General features: G+C 49.8%; 1 protein-coding gene across 1 annotated transcript in view; it reads right to left on the reverse strand.

Moving 5' to 3' along the window:
- Positions 1-14,917, reverse strand: part of MBTPS1 (membrane bound transcription factor peptidase, site 1) — a 52,394-nt gene that overhangs the window by 10,491 nt on the left and 26,986 nt on the right. The window contains exons 11-18 of the mRNA XM_044922135.1: positions 13,128-13,289; positions 8,537-8,681; positions 5,317-5,505; positions 4,605-4,777; positions 3,238-3,353; positions 2,544-2,700; positions 1,655-1,779; positions 938-1,015 (exon numbers count right to left, since the gene is read on the reverse strand). Coding sequence (XP_044778070.1) covers positions 938-1,015; positions 1,655-1,779; positions 2,544-2,700; positions 3,238-3,353; positions 4,605-4,777; positions 5,317-5,505; positions 8,537-8,681; positions 13,128-13,289 — 1,145 coding nt within the window. The remainder of the gene's footprint in view (positions 1-937; positions 1,016-1,654; positions 1,780-2,543; positions 2,701-3,237; positions 3,354-4,604; positions 4,778-5,316; positions 5,506-8,536; positions 8,682-13,127; positions 13,290-14,917) is intronic.

A 14,917-nucleotide genomic window follows, 5' to 3' on the forward strand; every position in this document is an offset into this window, starting at 1 on the left:
TTTTTTAAAGATTTTATTTATTTATTCATGAGAGACAGAGAGAGAGACAGAGGCAGAGGGAGAAGCAGGCTCCCCGCGGAGCAGGGAGCCCGATGCGGGACTCAATCCCAGGACCCTGGGATCATGACCTGAGCCGAAGGCAGACGCCTAACCGACTGAGCCACCCAGGCATCCCCTCCTTCAAATTCTTAAGGGAATTTTAAGAGATGATCTGTAATTAATATTACAGATCTTAAAGTTCTTAACTTTAAAACAGGGTCAACATTTTTCTAAAATTTTAGTGATCTGGCAATCTAGAAGCAGAACTTCACAAATAGTAACAAATTTCAAGCAACTGTGAAAGTCATTTAAAAAATCTACAAATATTCAACAGCTGCTCTCCTGAAGGCAATCTATTTATTTTGCAGTGATCAGTATCCACAAGTACTCAAATTATCTTTCAGCCCCCAAAGCCACCATCCAGAAGTCCTGCCTAAAGCAGGTACCGTGCAAATAATACTACAGTAAGCTTTTTTTTTTTTTTTTTTTTTTTTTTAAGATTTTATTTATCTGAGAGAGAGAATGAGATATAGAGAGAGAGCATGAGAGGGGGGAGGGTCAGAGGGAGAAGCAGACTCCCCGCTGCGCAGGGAGCCCGATGCGGGACTCGATCCCAGGACTCCAGGATCATGACCTGAGCCGAAGGCAGTCGCTTAACCAACTGAGCCACCCAGGCGCCCTACAGTAAGCTTTTTTAAAAACACAAAACTGCTAAGGGGTACGGGGTGATGAAAATGTTGTGGAAGCAGCTAACAGTCACGGAATTGTACACCTTAAAAAAGTGTAAACAAAACAAAACAAAACCATTTTTTTAAAAAAAAAAGAGTAAATGTGAATTATATGCAAATAAAATGGTTATTAAAATAAAAAGCAAAGAAACCAAAATAGCATTCCTTACCTTGGTCTTTAAACGTCTGTGTTATCACAATGCCATCTTCTGGAAATTTAGCGATGCTGCACCCTGACGCATAATACACTAGAGAAAAAGAGTTACTCGGAGTTAGTTACGAGAAGGCAGAGACTCTCAACACTTTATCAACAGCTACTCATTCACCTCAAATGCAGTCTTTATGTCAGTTTTTCTAACACTGTTTTTCATTCTAAGACAGAGCTTGCTAGCTCCGAATTCAAGCTAAAAAGTGTTGCTAATGTGAGGTTTCTGAATAGACTTCAGAAGTCGAGCTTTGTCAGGGTGAACAGAGGTGAGAACAGTAATGCTCAGGATGTTGTTCTAGAGACTAGTTACCAAAAGCTCATCTGTGGGTAAACTTCTTAAATGAGGCATGCACAGTGATTTCATGACCAGAATTTTATAAAGCAGGGACTCGTGAGGAATTTCCTCTCTGGGAACACACACAAATGAGGTCAAGAACCTGACTGGTGGCACCAAGATCAGGAATGCCCACAGACAAGATTCTCATTTGAAGATTATGGATAAACGACAGCTTTACTAAAATGTCTTTTTGGGAAGACACTGACTGGTTCTGCCTACAGACCCTGCTTCTTCAGGAATCACACCATCCTCTCCCTCTGAAACCTTAACTTCATAGACACATGGCTTATGCTCTCGCATCCTGAGATCATGTGCCCTATTCAAGAACAAGCGAAACCTTACTGTCATGGTTTGCTAAAGTAAAATCCCCTTCATACAGGCCATCGCTGAACCCCATGTTCCAGACAGAGAGAAGTTCGTTCAGAGCAGGGACATTAGCCCCTCCGGTGTCCGGCATCCACCACTGCCTGTGGAAGAAACAAGGGGCGCAGGTTGTGAGGGGCTGAAGCCTGCCCCCCACCCGCGCCACACACACACACACACACACACACACACTCACTCACTCACTCACTCACTCACTCACTCACTCAGTCTTTTCATGACGAAACTAAATGTCTCCTGCCGGAATCCAGCCCGTGCACACTAAGGTCACCTGTCTGGGTTTGATAATACAATGTACATGCTTCAGCCAGCGTGCACAATAAATCAAAGCTAAATTCACTTCACGCAAGGCGCCATGTGAACACAAATACACCGCTATGGAGCCTAGACCTCGAGAGGGTCCGTGAAAAGAGATGAGAAAAGAGTCTTTAAAGTTGAACTCACAGACTCTGAAGAAAAAAATTCAAAATACATTATGATACATTCATAAAACACCGGGAGTCCTTGATCAATAACTTATCTTCTAGAAGGTTCCTTTAAATAATGGCTCCTTTCATCCACTTAAATTTGTATAGATTCAACAACAGAGATATGGGAGAAACTGACAGCTCAAGTATGTAAGATCAACAAGGGAAGACAATACCTGGGATCAAGGAGCACATCGCTTAGTCTATAAGCGACTCTCGGCAACATCGCTGCTCGGGAAGAGGGAGCCCACTCCAGCCCAGCGTCTGAACCTGACTCTGGCAACGGAAGGACCACTTCGGACCAGTCCTCCTAAGTACTTGCTAGACAGAATTTAATTCTCAAGAACTGAAATTTCTTATCAAATACCAACTTCTATGAGTACCTTGTATTTTCGTCGTAAAACTTGACTTTCCTCATGACAGATGTGTTATACCAATCACTGAAGACAATGAGCGACAGGCCATTGTCCACGTCCCTCCTCAGCTTGGCGACCTCCTCGGGGAAGTACTCCTCCTCGCTGTCCACCATGAGCAAAGTTCCTGAGGGACAGGGTGCCGGCGGTGAGTCCGCGCCTCTGAACCGCAGGATTCGCGGCTTCAGAAACACACTATTTCACTGGCATCCACGTCTCAAGCCCCAGCTTCTAATATTTTGGTCTGTGGTCCCCGTACCCCTCTACAAGGGGGTGAAAAACAGAGGACCCGGGTCGCAAAGCACAGTCACCTACTAACAACGCTGGGCTCTCTTGTGTGTGACACCCAGGTACACAGATGTCACTCACTGGAGAAGAAGCAAAATGCAGCGCTAGTTTCTTCTAATTAAAATAAAGATGTAAAATGCACAAACATCCTTGTCCCTAGTTTGCCAGTGTCCCCTTCCCTGAAGGTCACCACTGTCACTGCCAGACAGGAACACATGTCACTCTGCTTCCGAGCCTGGCTGCAGCCTCCCCGAGGACGGGAGGCCCTGCGCCACTGGCTCGCTGCCTCTCGCTCACACTGCGTTCACCTTTCCAACGGTCCCCGCACACGCGACCCCGCGGGAAGGACACCTGGCCAGCGCCTGTGGCTACTCACCGTACTGACTCGCGTCAAAGCACGTGAACGGGGAGCCGAGGACTTCAACGAAGTAGCCCATGCTTCTCAGGTGCTGGTACATGTCCCTGAAGTTGGTGTGGATATGGTCACCGTTCCTGAAAGACAGTAAGCTCTGCGCTAGGTGGCCCATCGCTGCGGGAGATGAGGGCTTCGCTAGCCACGCAGCTCACTTCCGAAAGCGGCCCCCTCGAGGCAGCGTGGCTTGCCGACAGCACAGGCCCGGGGCGTCCGGCTCGCCCACCGACGTCGGCCTTTCCAGACCCGCGGTCCCCGGGCTTGCACGTAAAATGGGTGATACCAGGAAATCACACCTACAGCGTGGGCTCGAAGGACACACCACGATGAGAAGGAACGGCCGCAGAGCTGCTCTGTGAAGTGCCCTGAAGCGTCACGTTAGCCGTGGCAGGCACGGAGAGCAACCACGCTGACCGAGCACGGGCACACAGAGGCGCGGGACCTGCCCCGGCAGCTAGTGATCCCATTAACCGTGCAGCAGCAGCGTGGATCACCTTTCCATCCCTTTTCCCCCGAACCTACTCATTTTCCCACTGTACCCTCTATGTAAGCCCCTAGCCAAGCGCCCCATGGCACCGCCAGGGGCCCCCTCCCTGCAGCCCTCCAGAGCCAGCTCCCCCGCAGGGCTGAGCCCAGGCACCTCTCCAGGACGTGGCCCCTACCTCAGCCTCTCAACTTCTCACCACTCCTCTCCCCCTGCCTCTGGTCTGAGCCTTCCAGAGACGTCTTCAGGAAGAACCTGTTACACCTGTAAGTGTCCTGCCCCCATCTTTCAAGGCTCCTTACTCCCCCACTCCCTGCAAGAAGTCCAAACTCCAGTACTTACAGAGGGCGGCGATGAGCCTGGCGCACGGGCCAAGAAGACGCCAAGCCAGCTGCCCTGGAGGGCAAGCCGGAGGGCTGGCTGAGGGGCGGCATGGCGCAGGGTTTGCAGGGCGGCGCAGGACACACCAGGGAGTGTGGCATGTGAAGAGGCAGCCACTAGAGAGTTTTAGGCCACGTGTGCTCGAATTCCTGTTTTTTAAGATTACCAGGGCTGCTGCACAGAGAATGGGCTTTAGAGGAATAATGAGACTGGCCAGGAGGCTGCCGCGCAGGCGAGCAAGGACAATGGCCTGGGGTGCAGAGGGGGCGGGCAGCCAAGGTGGCGGCAGGCAGCTAGGGCAGGGCCCGGGACACACTGTGAAGGCAGGACTGGCAGAGTCTGCTGACTGACTCAACAGGAGTCAGGAGAGAGAGCAATCGAGGTCGAGCTCAGTGGTCGCAAACGCCGGGCTCCCCCTGCCGTGGGAGGACTGGGGGGGAACGCGTGGCGGCTGGCAGCTGCTTACCAGTCCAGAGGGTCGTTCTTCATTCTCAGGTTATCCCTGGGGAAGTAGCCAGGCGGATAGCGGAGGTTGTGGTACTGGTCCCAGAGGACTCTCTTGCTCCGTGGTGGGGCAGGAATGATCTTCACCTTCACCGGGAGCTTCACGGTTGAAGTCTGCTCGGCGCCATTTTTTGCCTGAAATTAATAAAAGACATTCAAACTACCCCTTCTGCTCAGAAGAAACTTTCAGGCTTTTGGGTTTAAAAAATTACTTCCACACATCATTTGAACGCAAGCATTCCTAATGACAAATGTAGGAAGAAACATTCACATGTCACAATTCATCCCATTAAAATTCTTCCTTTATGAGTTCAAGATGTAAAATTTAAGGCACCTCGTTCCTAAAAACTCCTGGACTACACAGGTTTAGCCCCACTGCCCCTTGTAGAGAACGCGTATTTTTGCAATCATTTTGAACTTGAACTCTGGCACGAAAACAGTCTTACCTGCTGTTGCTCAGCAAGAGAATGGGAGGCAGCGCACTCACTGCTGAGTGGGCTCTGGAACTCCAGCTGCTCCGCAGGAGGCCCGGGGAGCACCACCCACGGCCCGCAAGCCTCATCACACCCGTCAACTGGCTTCAAACCCCAGACCCCAGGCACTCGGCCCGCGCCCACTTCCTGGCAGGAGCCGGTGGAAGGTGGACAGCAGGACCCTCCCTGGCAAGCATGCACTCTCACCTCCGCTGGGGAAGCTACGGTGACCGTGACGTGCCCCTGCGCAACACCTTCCCATGAAGCTGCCTTCTTGGTGACAGAGATGGAGATGGCCAGGTAGCCTGACCACGGCCATAACACGGAGGAGTACGAGAAAGCAACTTCGATGTTGTCTCCATTCTGCGGTAAGTAGGGCTGCCAGTCAGGCTGCGGAGAAAAATAAGCAGAAGCTCTGGTGAGATACTCATTTGCAACCTCACCTGACTCGGTTTCAGACCCCTGCTCCACTAAACAGCACCAAATGAAATTTACATTCATATCTTAAACTACCTTTAAACAAAGCAGACTAGATAAAGTCTGGAACATCACCCACTAGGTCTAGAAACAACTATTTCAGACAATCTCCCACTTTAAAGAAAACTTTTTTCACCAAGCTTAAAAAAAAAAAAAAAAAGGACACATGGTTTGGCAAAGAACTTTGATCTGATAGAGAACGTAAATAAATGAAAGCTCTCCAATTTGTGAACAAATTCCAATTATTTGTATGCTTCAAGAATCACAGCAACGTAAAGGAATAAAATATTAAAATGGCGTGGATTAACTGTCCAAAGTCAGACCATGCAGCTAGTGGCCAAGCAGGCAGGTCTCTGCAGGACGCCCAGAGGAGGGGGCTCGGGCCTGGGCAGAGGGGAGCATGCAGGGAGGCATCTGGAAGAAACACAGACTCACTCCTGCGAAATGAACCAGTATTTCAAACCAACCTAAACTACTCATTTCCCTCACAAGCCAGAGAGCAATATTCTCCCCAAGTGAGTCAGCATATTAAAAAAAAAAAAAATCCTGGAAAAGACGACAAATATTTGTAGGATATGGCACGACAAACAGTGCTGATAAATGCTCCAGGGACCGCTGGTTAACAACAGAAAAAAGTTAATTTTTATCCATCTCTTATGACATGTATCAAATGAGCTCAATACTAATGAGAAAATTAAATATCTTACAAGCATAAAAGAACATTAGTAGAAAATAAAATCAAGATTTTTATCCTACTCTGGAGAGAAAAGTTTCTAATTTTTGGAAACGAGAAATCATAAAAGATGAAAATTCAACCACAGGGAAGTGTGGAACTTGTACAAAACCAAAAATAAGTAAGTAACACTACCTCTAGTGTCGAAGAGAAGGACACCAATCTGGGAGAAACTGATGCGCAGAAACACAGCAATGGTTAATTTCTCTAGGACAAAGAGACGTTCAGATCGACAGAGAGATCCTGAAATCCCGCAGAAAGAACGGGCCACGGGAATGAAAAGCTAACTCACACAATCAGGGATGAAGCTAGAGAGCGCCACCTCCCAGATAACTGGAGAAGAGCTCAGAAGCAAGACATACACGTTATCCCCTCTGAATTTAAAGTTAAAAGATGAACCACATACAAACAAACCAAACGTCCACCAACTGATGAATACACAAACATGGCCCGTCCACAAAACGGAATATCCCTCAGCTTGAAAGAGGAACGAAGCACTGACGTGCTACGACACGGATGAACCGTAAAGACGCTGCGTGTCGTGAAAGGCCAGTCACGGTGGGCCACGCTGGGCATGACCCCATGTATATGGGCTGTCCCCAACAAGCAAATGCAGAGACAGAAAGCACCTCAGGAGCTGCCCGGGGCTAGGAGGAGGGAGAATGGGGAGCGACTGCTAACAGGGGTTTCCTCTTGGGGTGATGAGAATGTTCCGGAATTACAGAAAGTGATGGTTGCAATCACTATTTGTCAATATACTAGGAATTCCTGATCCACTTGATTTAAAAGGCTGCATTTTATGTACATGAATTTTATTTCGATTTTTAACAACCTCGTGGAATTAAAAAAAAAAAAAAAAGAGCTGTCCCAGCCCCTGCAGGCAATGCAGCCAGCGCCCCTCTGTATAGCCTGGCCGGACTGCCGGCAACAGCGTGCGCGGACATGACTCTCAGGGAGGGTTCGGTAGCGTGTACCGAGGGCCACAATAATGTCCAGGCTCTCTGACTCGGGATTCCAATCCAGGGAGTTCATGTTAAATAATTCAGAAGAAAAGGAAACCACATATGCAAAGACTCTCAGTGAACGTTTACAGCTGGAGAGCCCAGCTGTCCAAGCCCGGGATGCGGGCCACTTCCTGCGTAGCCCCGGTGGCTAACGCGACAGTAAGCAGTCACAGCTGCTGCCTGCGTGCGTGCGGACAGATGTGACATCAAGAATTCACACTGTGAAGAAGAGTGAGAAGGAAATTGTTGGCAAGTTTCTGAGATCTGACGGCTTTGTTTCAAATACCACCAGAAGGAAGGATTATTCAATTAGATCAGCGTTTGCTCAATGGAAATCCTCTAACGATGCTGAAGAGAAGCGCCTGAGTATGAAGGGATTTCTGTTTTGTCTTATAAGGACAACAAAGTAGAAATCTCTTTCAAGTTTTTAACGTTTGGATTATATAAAGCTGCACTGTAAATGCCCATTTTTGTAAGCTCATCACGATTATCTTAAAAAGAAAAAGTTTGTTCCCTGAAGGATAAAATAAAACCGGTTTCGGTTAAAAAAAATAGATAAATTATGATTTAACAATCCTATGTGATATTAAATAGCTGTTAGAAAGTACATTGAGACTGTGTGTAGAGTTACATTTAACAATATGACAAGAGCCGAGAAAGACAAGACTAAAGTTGGGCCTACTACACAGAGAACAAAAATACATACTTGAGATAAAGGCTGGAAAAGAACACTTTAAAAACAGTGGTTACCTTGGTGTGCTGGGGCTGGAAGTGATTTTTCTGCTCTCTTTCCCCAACCTTTACTATCACGATAATACTTACGCAGTAAGTAAAAGAAAAATTATAAAAACAAAACTAAAATCAAGAACACACCTTTTTGACTGGAGGGCCCATTAGTGCTCACTCAAGAATACAATAATTATAGGTGGGCATTTAATTACAGGTGAAAATTACATAATGAAGAATCAAATATAATTAGTCCATTCAGGAGCCAAACTTGAGATGCCAAAGTAAAGTACCAAACGGGTTCCATTAATTTATCCTCAGCTTATCTGTAAAGGACTCAGGAGAAAATAAATCACTGCTTCCAATACCCTGGCACCCGAGACAGGAGGAGAAAACCTCTCCTGCTTTAACATTAGGAGAGAGACAAGGCACGAAGGCCGGGCCACGTCCAAGTTCACCACAAGCCAGAGAGCGGCATCACCTTGTCTACAATCCTTCCTGTGACGCCCATGCCGTTGAGGATTGTGACGTTGACGATTGTCGGCATCCCTCCATAGTAGATGGGCTGGGAGCAGTAGGGCCACATGTAAGGACACTCGGTCAGATCGATGTAGCTGGGGCTCAGACTGAAACAAAGAACACAGTGTCAGAGCAGAGCACGTCAGAGGAGGACAACGAAGTGCCACAGCTGCAGGAGTGCGTCCTCACGGGGACCCGAGCCAGGGAGGGCTGCGTGCAGGGCCGCCCTGGGCTGACACCCGGGGACCTGCTTTGCCACGCTCCCTGCACTGAGAGACCACAGGGCCAGCCTGCCCAGACTGCTCACGCGTGGCACGATGAGCAGGGAACACCTCTTTCCTTCCATGATTCTGGAACTCTGGAGGCCCTGGCTGGCAGAGAATGAGCACGTGACCATCCATGCCCAGGGACTACCCTGGACCCAGAGTCTCGAATGACGGCACCTCAAATCACTGGGGCAAAGATGGGCGTTTTATAAAGGGGGCTCACAGACGGGTGGCCATGTGGCAAAGATACAGTTAGATCCCTGTTTCACACTGTACACAAGAATAAACTCCAAACGGATCAGAGAAACTCAAGGATATAAAAGAAAGCAGACACATATTAGAAGAAAACGTGGGTGAATTCCTTGTACTTTCACGAACAGAAAAGCTTTCTGTGACTCAAAATCCAGGACTGGCAACGCCAGCAAGAACCTAACTAACGTGGCTACAGGAAAAACACACTGAACAGCAACGAGCTCTTTACATCAAGTCAAAACACTGTCACACGGAGAGAAAGACCTGCAGTGTATATCGCTGACAAAAGGTCAGTGACCCTAATCTGTAAAGAATTCTTAAAAACTGAGGAACAAAACTGCACAGAAAAGTGGGAAAAAGAAATAAGGAGACGCTTCACAAGAAAGGGATAAAAACGGCCCTTCACCATAGACAAAGTGCCCCACCTCACTCAGAACTAGACAAACACAAAAGCAACAGGGAGAGCCCCTCTATCCCCCATGAGACTGGCCGCAAGTCAGGTGTGGGGGCATCCTGTGGCGGGGGCTCTGGGAAGCAGGCCCACGCCTTCTGCGGGGGAGCAGGGCAGGACCTAACTAAGCCCCCCAGAATCCCACTGGTAGGAACCTCCCCTGAAGACACACCAGCAATGCAGCAAATTTATACCGGCACAGTGCCTTCGCTGCAACAGTCTGTCATTACAACATGCTGCAAATAATTTAAAGGCCCACAGGTGAGTACGTGGTTGAACAGACAACGCACACCCACATTACGCCGCTGTGAAGAGAAAGAAGAGAGAGCTCCATGAGTTGATACGGAGTGATTTCCAGGACACTGTTAAGTGAAAAAAACCAAACCCAAAAAAAATATTTGCAGTGACGCTAAACTTAATGTAAGAAAAGGGATGCAGGAACATACACGTGTATCTGCTCATTTGTGCAAAAAGAAATACAAGAAGGATAAGCCCAAAACTAACGAGACTGTTATCCACAGGGGGTGGACGGGACAGGGTGGAGATATGGGGGAGCGGGAGCAGGGACAGAGGGGACGCGGGACCTCCCCTGTGCCCCTCTGACCGCAGAGCCAGGGCAACGTCTCACGTACCTAATACATAACCCGTAGAAATCAACCACGATGTGTGTGGGGGGGGTGTCCACCCAGAAATACAAACTAACCAACTCAACTGTATTAAGAATGAGCATCGAAACACCACGAAGCACCACTGACGAGGCAGGAGACAAGAAGCGAGCTGAGGAACTCTGGGGCTCAGCAGGGCCACATGCTGCAAAGCCCCGAAGATAAGAACTAGACACAGATCCTGCCCTCCAGTCGGGACATCTGTTTTTCACTAGGGGAGGGGTCAGCAATTCTGCAAGTACCCGGCATAGACTGTGAGGACTGAGCAAAGAGGTAAACATCCTGTGCCTGGTGTGCTGGAGAAGGGCGTTCCGCGTAAGGGAAGACTGGGTGGACCAGGGGAGGGATGGACTCCTGGGCTCCTAGCCTCATCGACGGACGGACGCAGGTGCGGACGCGTGAGCAGGCAGACTCTGCCCAGCCGTCTGCTGAAGGGCTACAGAGCCACCGGCTCAGCGGCTGCCGGGTCTTGGTTCCAAACACCCTCTCCCACGGAAGGGCCGGGGCTGCGTGGGGAAAGAAAGAACACCAGGGCTGGGGCTGGGAACGTGTGATCAGCCTGTGCTGCCAAACAGTGAGAAAGTGCTCAAAAAACGAGGGAGACAGGCTGCAAAGCCACTGCAGCCAACGAGAAAGAGCCTCCAACGGCCAAATCTGGGACAATCTGAGCAACAAAATCAACAAGGCTATCAATGGGCTACAATCCAGAGAGTAAAATAAATATCCCTGTGCCCACACCGATATAAACAAGCGGATAAAGAAATACAGGAGAGAAAAGGAAGGAGAATTCCAACCAGTAAGCGTGGAACGAATGAGAGAAACAGAAAGTCCCCACAGGGCGGCCTCTACAGCAGCGCTGTTACAGTCAAGAGCCAGTAACGAATGCCGGGATCCGGAGTCAGAGGACGACAGAAACAGGGTCATCTCGGGGCGCCCGGGTGGCTCAGTCAGTTAAGCATCTGCCTTCGGTTCAGGTCATGATCCCGGGAGCCTGGGATCAAGCCCCACGTCGGGCTCCCAGCTCAGAGGGAAGCCTGCTTCTCCCTCTCCCTCTGTCCCTCCCCCCACGGCCCCGCTTGTGTGCGAGCTCTCTCTCAATCTCTCGCTATCTCAAATAAATAAAATTTTTTAAAAAACAAAGAAAAAGAAAAGACACAGGATCATCTCCACGTGCACTCACACAGGACACTTAGCAATCACAAGGGCCAGGGGAGGGACCTGGCAGGTGCCACCTATGGAACCAGGAGCCCTGCTGCTCGGATGTGCCGCAGGACAGCCCACGGACCCTCTGCCGTGTCTGTGCCAGGGCAGGTGGCCCGCTGCTGCCTCCCCACCCCACCACCACTGCCAAGGCTGAGCATGGGAGTACCAGGGCAGGGCCATCCCTAGGGACACAGGCCCCTCTTGGTTCAAGAGCTCCCCATCAGTGGACACACTCTGAGATCTGGCTGTGGCAGCCCTCAGACTCTTTCTGTCTCCTTCCCGAGTCCCCTCCCCGCAGCTGATCTCCTGGACATGCCCTCCACCTTGGTATCTGCCTCCTGGAGGGCACAGAGTGACGTACCACCTCAACCACACGAGGCCAATGGACACTGCCAGCCACGAGAGGAACAGGAACTGAGGAAGTGTCCCCACAGGAGACCAGGCAGACGGGCCCACCCAATGTACTGTGGGACAGTGGCTGCATCCTGGACCCGGAAAAGGACGGGATGCACAGTGGGTGAAATCTGACTACAGTCTGGAGATTAGGCTACGGTAATGAAGCAGTGTTAATTTCCAGGCTTTGAGGCTTGCACCACGTTCCCTAAGACATAGTCCTCATGTACTATTTGTGAAACTTCATTGTGAATCTAGTAATAAATAACTCTCTCAAACAAAAATTTCAACATAAAAAGCAAAAATCAACTCTGACTAAAAATACATGACCTCAAACTAATCATGAGAAAGCATCAGATAAACTCACATGGAGAGGCAGTCTACTTATTACCTACTAAGTAAGTAACCAGCACTCCCAAAGGGTCGGGACAGACACAGCGCACCGGGGCCTGGGCGCCTGTGAGCGAAGTCTGTGGATCCATCACAGCGCAGTGTCAGGGCTCCTTTGCTGGTTTCAAGAGTTCAAGTACTGTCAGCGAAGGTTCTGGCATCAGGGGAAGCTGGGTAAAGGGTATGTGACAACAGCTACACTATTTTTGCCAATTTCTGCAAACCTAAGATTATTTAAAAGGAAAGTTTTGGGGTGCCTGGGTGGCTCAGTTGGTTAAGTGACCCACTCCTGATTCTGGCTCAGGTCATGATCTCAGGGTCCTGGAATCGAGCCCTACATCGGGCTCCGTGCTTAGCAAGGAATCTGCTTGAGGATTCTCTCTCTCCCTGTCCCTCCCCCTGTTCACGCTTGCACGTGTGCTCTCGCTCTCTCTCTCCCCAAAATAAATAAGTAAATCTTAAAAAAAAAACAGTTTTAAAAATAAAAAGAGTGCCTGGGTGGCTCAGTCAGTTAAGTGACTGACTCTTGATTTCGGCTCAGGTCACGATCTCAGGGTCCTAGGACTGGGCTCCATACTCAGCACAGAGCCTGCTCGTCCCCCTCCCTCCCCCTCCGCTCCTCCCCCAGCTCGCACTCTCACTCGCTCGTGCTCTCTCTAAAACAAAAAAAAATCACTTTAAAAATAACCTCCCTTAAAAAAAAAAAAGTTAAAAGAAACCAAACCAGAATCTTAAGCTATGTGTGTTACAAATAACAGAACGTGAGTTCAAGTGCCGCCCGATGGCAGCTGCATGATGCCCCCCACCCCGAGGGGCTGGTGTGGTGTGATCAGTGCCCGGCTCCTGTCCCTGAGGCCAGCATTCTGTGCACAGGGAGGAACACCCTCAGAGCCCAGGGAGGAAGGGAGGCCGATTTAAAGGAAGCGTACCAACCTCGCCTGTGGCTTGTAGCTGTTGAGGATCTGATAGGCCCTGAGGAGATCCAGCTTGCCGTGGCCTTGTTCAAACATGTTGACACCAGGAAGCCTCCGGGCGGACGCAATGAGCGCCTGCTTCATGCTGGCCGGGTTCACCAGTTCGCGTTTCTGCACTGTGCTGGAGAGAAAATCACGAATTTGCTCACTGTCTCTCAGCAGGAGGAGGAAAATCGGACTATTCCTAACCTATTCCGATCTTGCGTCACATCTCCTGGGGGCCGCTCCAGTCAAGCCCGTGCGGGCTGAGAACGAACATGTCATTTCTGCACCTGTCTCGGGACAACTTCTTAGCCAAGTGACTCAGGGAGCTTCTGCCTGTTATATACTAAGTTCATGAGAACCACGTATTTTCCCAGTGACACGACTAAACAGACCACAAAGGCTGCAGGAGGCAGGAACAGGTCAGAGTGCCCGGCTCCTGAGGGGAAGGGAAGCCTGCTGGCAGAAGGAAGTAGACAAGCCGTGATGGCACCCGGCAGCAGAAGGAACGGAGAACAGACGGGGCCCGCGGAGGACCTCCACGCGGCACAGACAGGAGCCACAGCACCCGAGTGATGCCCATGGCCTCCGCCCGCCTTGGCCGTTCTGGAGGCTGGGTGTGCGAGCTCACAGGTGGGGAAGGCCCTTGCACACCTGGGCCCGAGCTCTGCCTCATCAGAACGCACCTGGACAAACGAACACACAGCGCTACCTGGCCAGGAACCCCGTGACACACGGGCACAATCAATGCTTAAGAACACGAGCACTAACACACACATTTCCGTATGTCTACATATCATAAATACAAGTAAATTTTACCCCCTCAATGCAGGGCACAAAAAAGAAAGCAAAAAGAAAAATGGACTCTCCACAGTTCCCAAATATCTAGGATGGTGGCTGGTCTTGAAGTGTGGGCGGGATTTCTAATAGGTCTAGATGGGAAATCTGGTGTAAGGAGAGTCAGAGGAGGTGAAGTGGGAGTCAGAATCAAGAGTGGCCAGAAGCTCAGCGGCAGCCACCAGCCCCCACCCCTGCATGGACAGGCCAGACCAAAGGCCAGGCCCGGCTTCCCCAGGAGTGCTGCCAGACTGGAGGCGAGCTGACTCGCCCTGGGCACATTTCTGAGCTCCGACAGTGGCACTTTTATTAGCTGCAGGGAGATAAGGAAAGTGAAAGGCTTCCCTGACACCGGAAGCAGCTGTACTTAGAGAAAGTACTGGAAATGAAAGCCTCCTCGCCTCGCTGCTCGCCCGATGGGGAGAGGTCTGTTGGGCTCAGGAGTGCAACTGAGCCTCAGCCCCATCCGCAGTCATGGTCGGCGGGGAAGGAGCCAGGGTCTCTGTTCCCATTAAGCAACAAGGTAGCCAGACCCCAGTGGAACGTGCTCCTCCACCAAGTATGAAAGCCTGAGTGCAACCAGGTGACTCCACAGTCTGCCTTCCCTCCCCTCCTCCTCTCCACACAGAACGTGGGGTAAGGAAAACAACTGGAAGAAAAAAGACAGGGTTCTTCTCTAGAGCCCACCCTAGCCAGTGTATTTTCAAGAATCTGGCTCTGAACTCTAAGGGAAGGATGGGAAGAGGACAGAGATAGAACATTCCAGGCCTCAGAAACCAAAATCAACATAAACTTACTTGCTTTAAAAAAGAACTTTAAATATAAAAACATTTACTATCATCTCCCTATTTTAATTTTAAAATTAACATAGAATATATTAACTTTCAACTATGCAGTTTTACATTACCCCAACACAAAAGCTCAACTAAT

Source organism: Neomonachus schauinslandi, chromosome 16, assembly GCF_002201575.2.
Source record: "Neomonachus schauinslandi chromosome 16, ASM220157v2, whole genome shotgun sequence".
Taxonomy (NCBI): domain Eukaryota; kingdom Metazoa; phylum Chordata; class Mammalia; order Carnivora; family Phocidae; genus Neomonachus; species Neomonachus schauinslandi.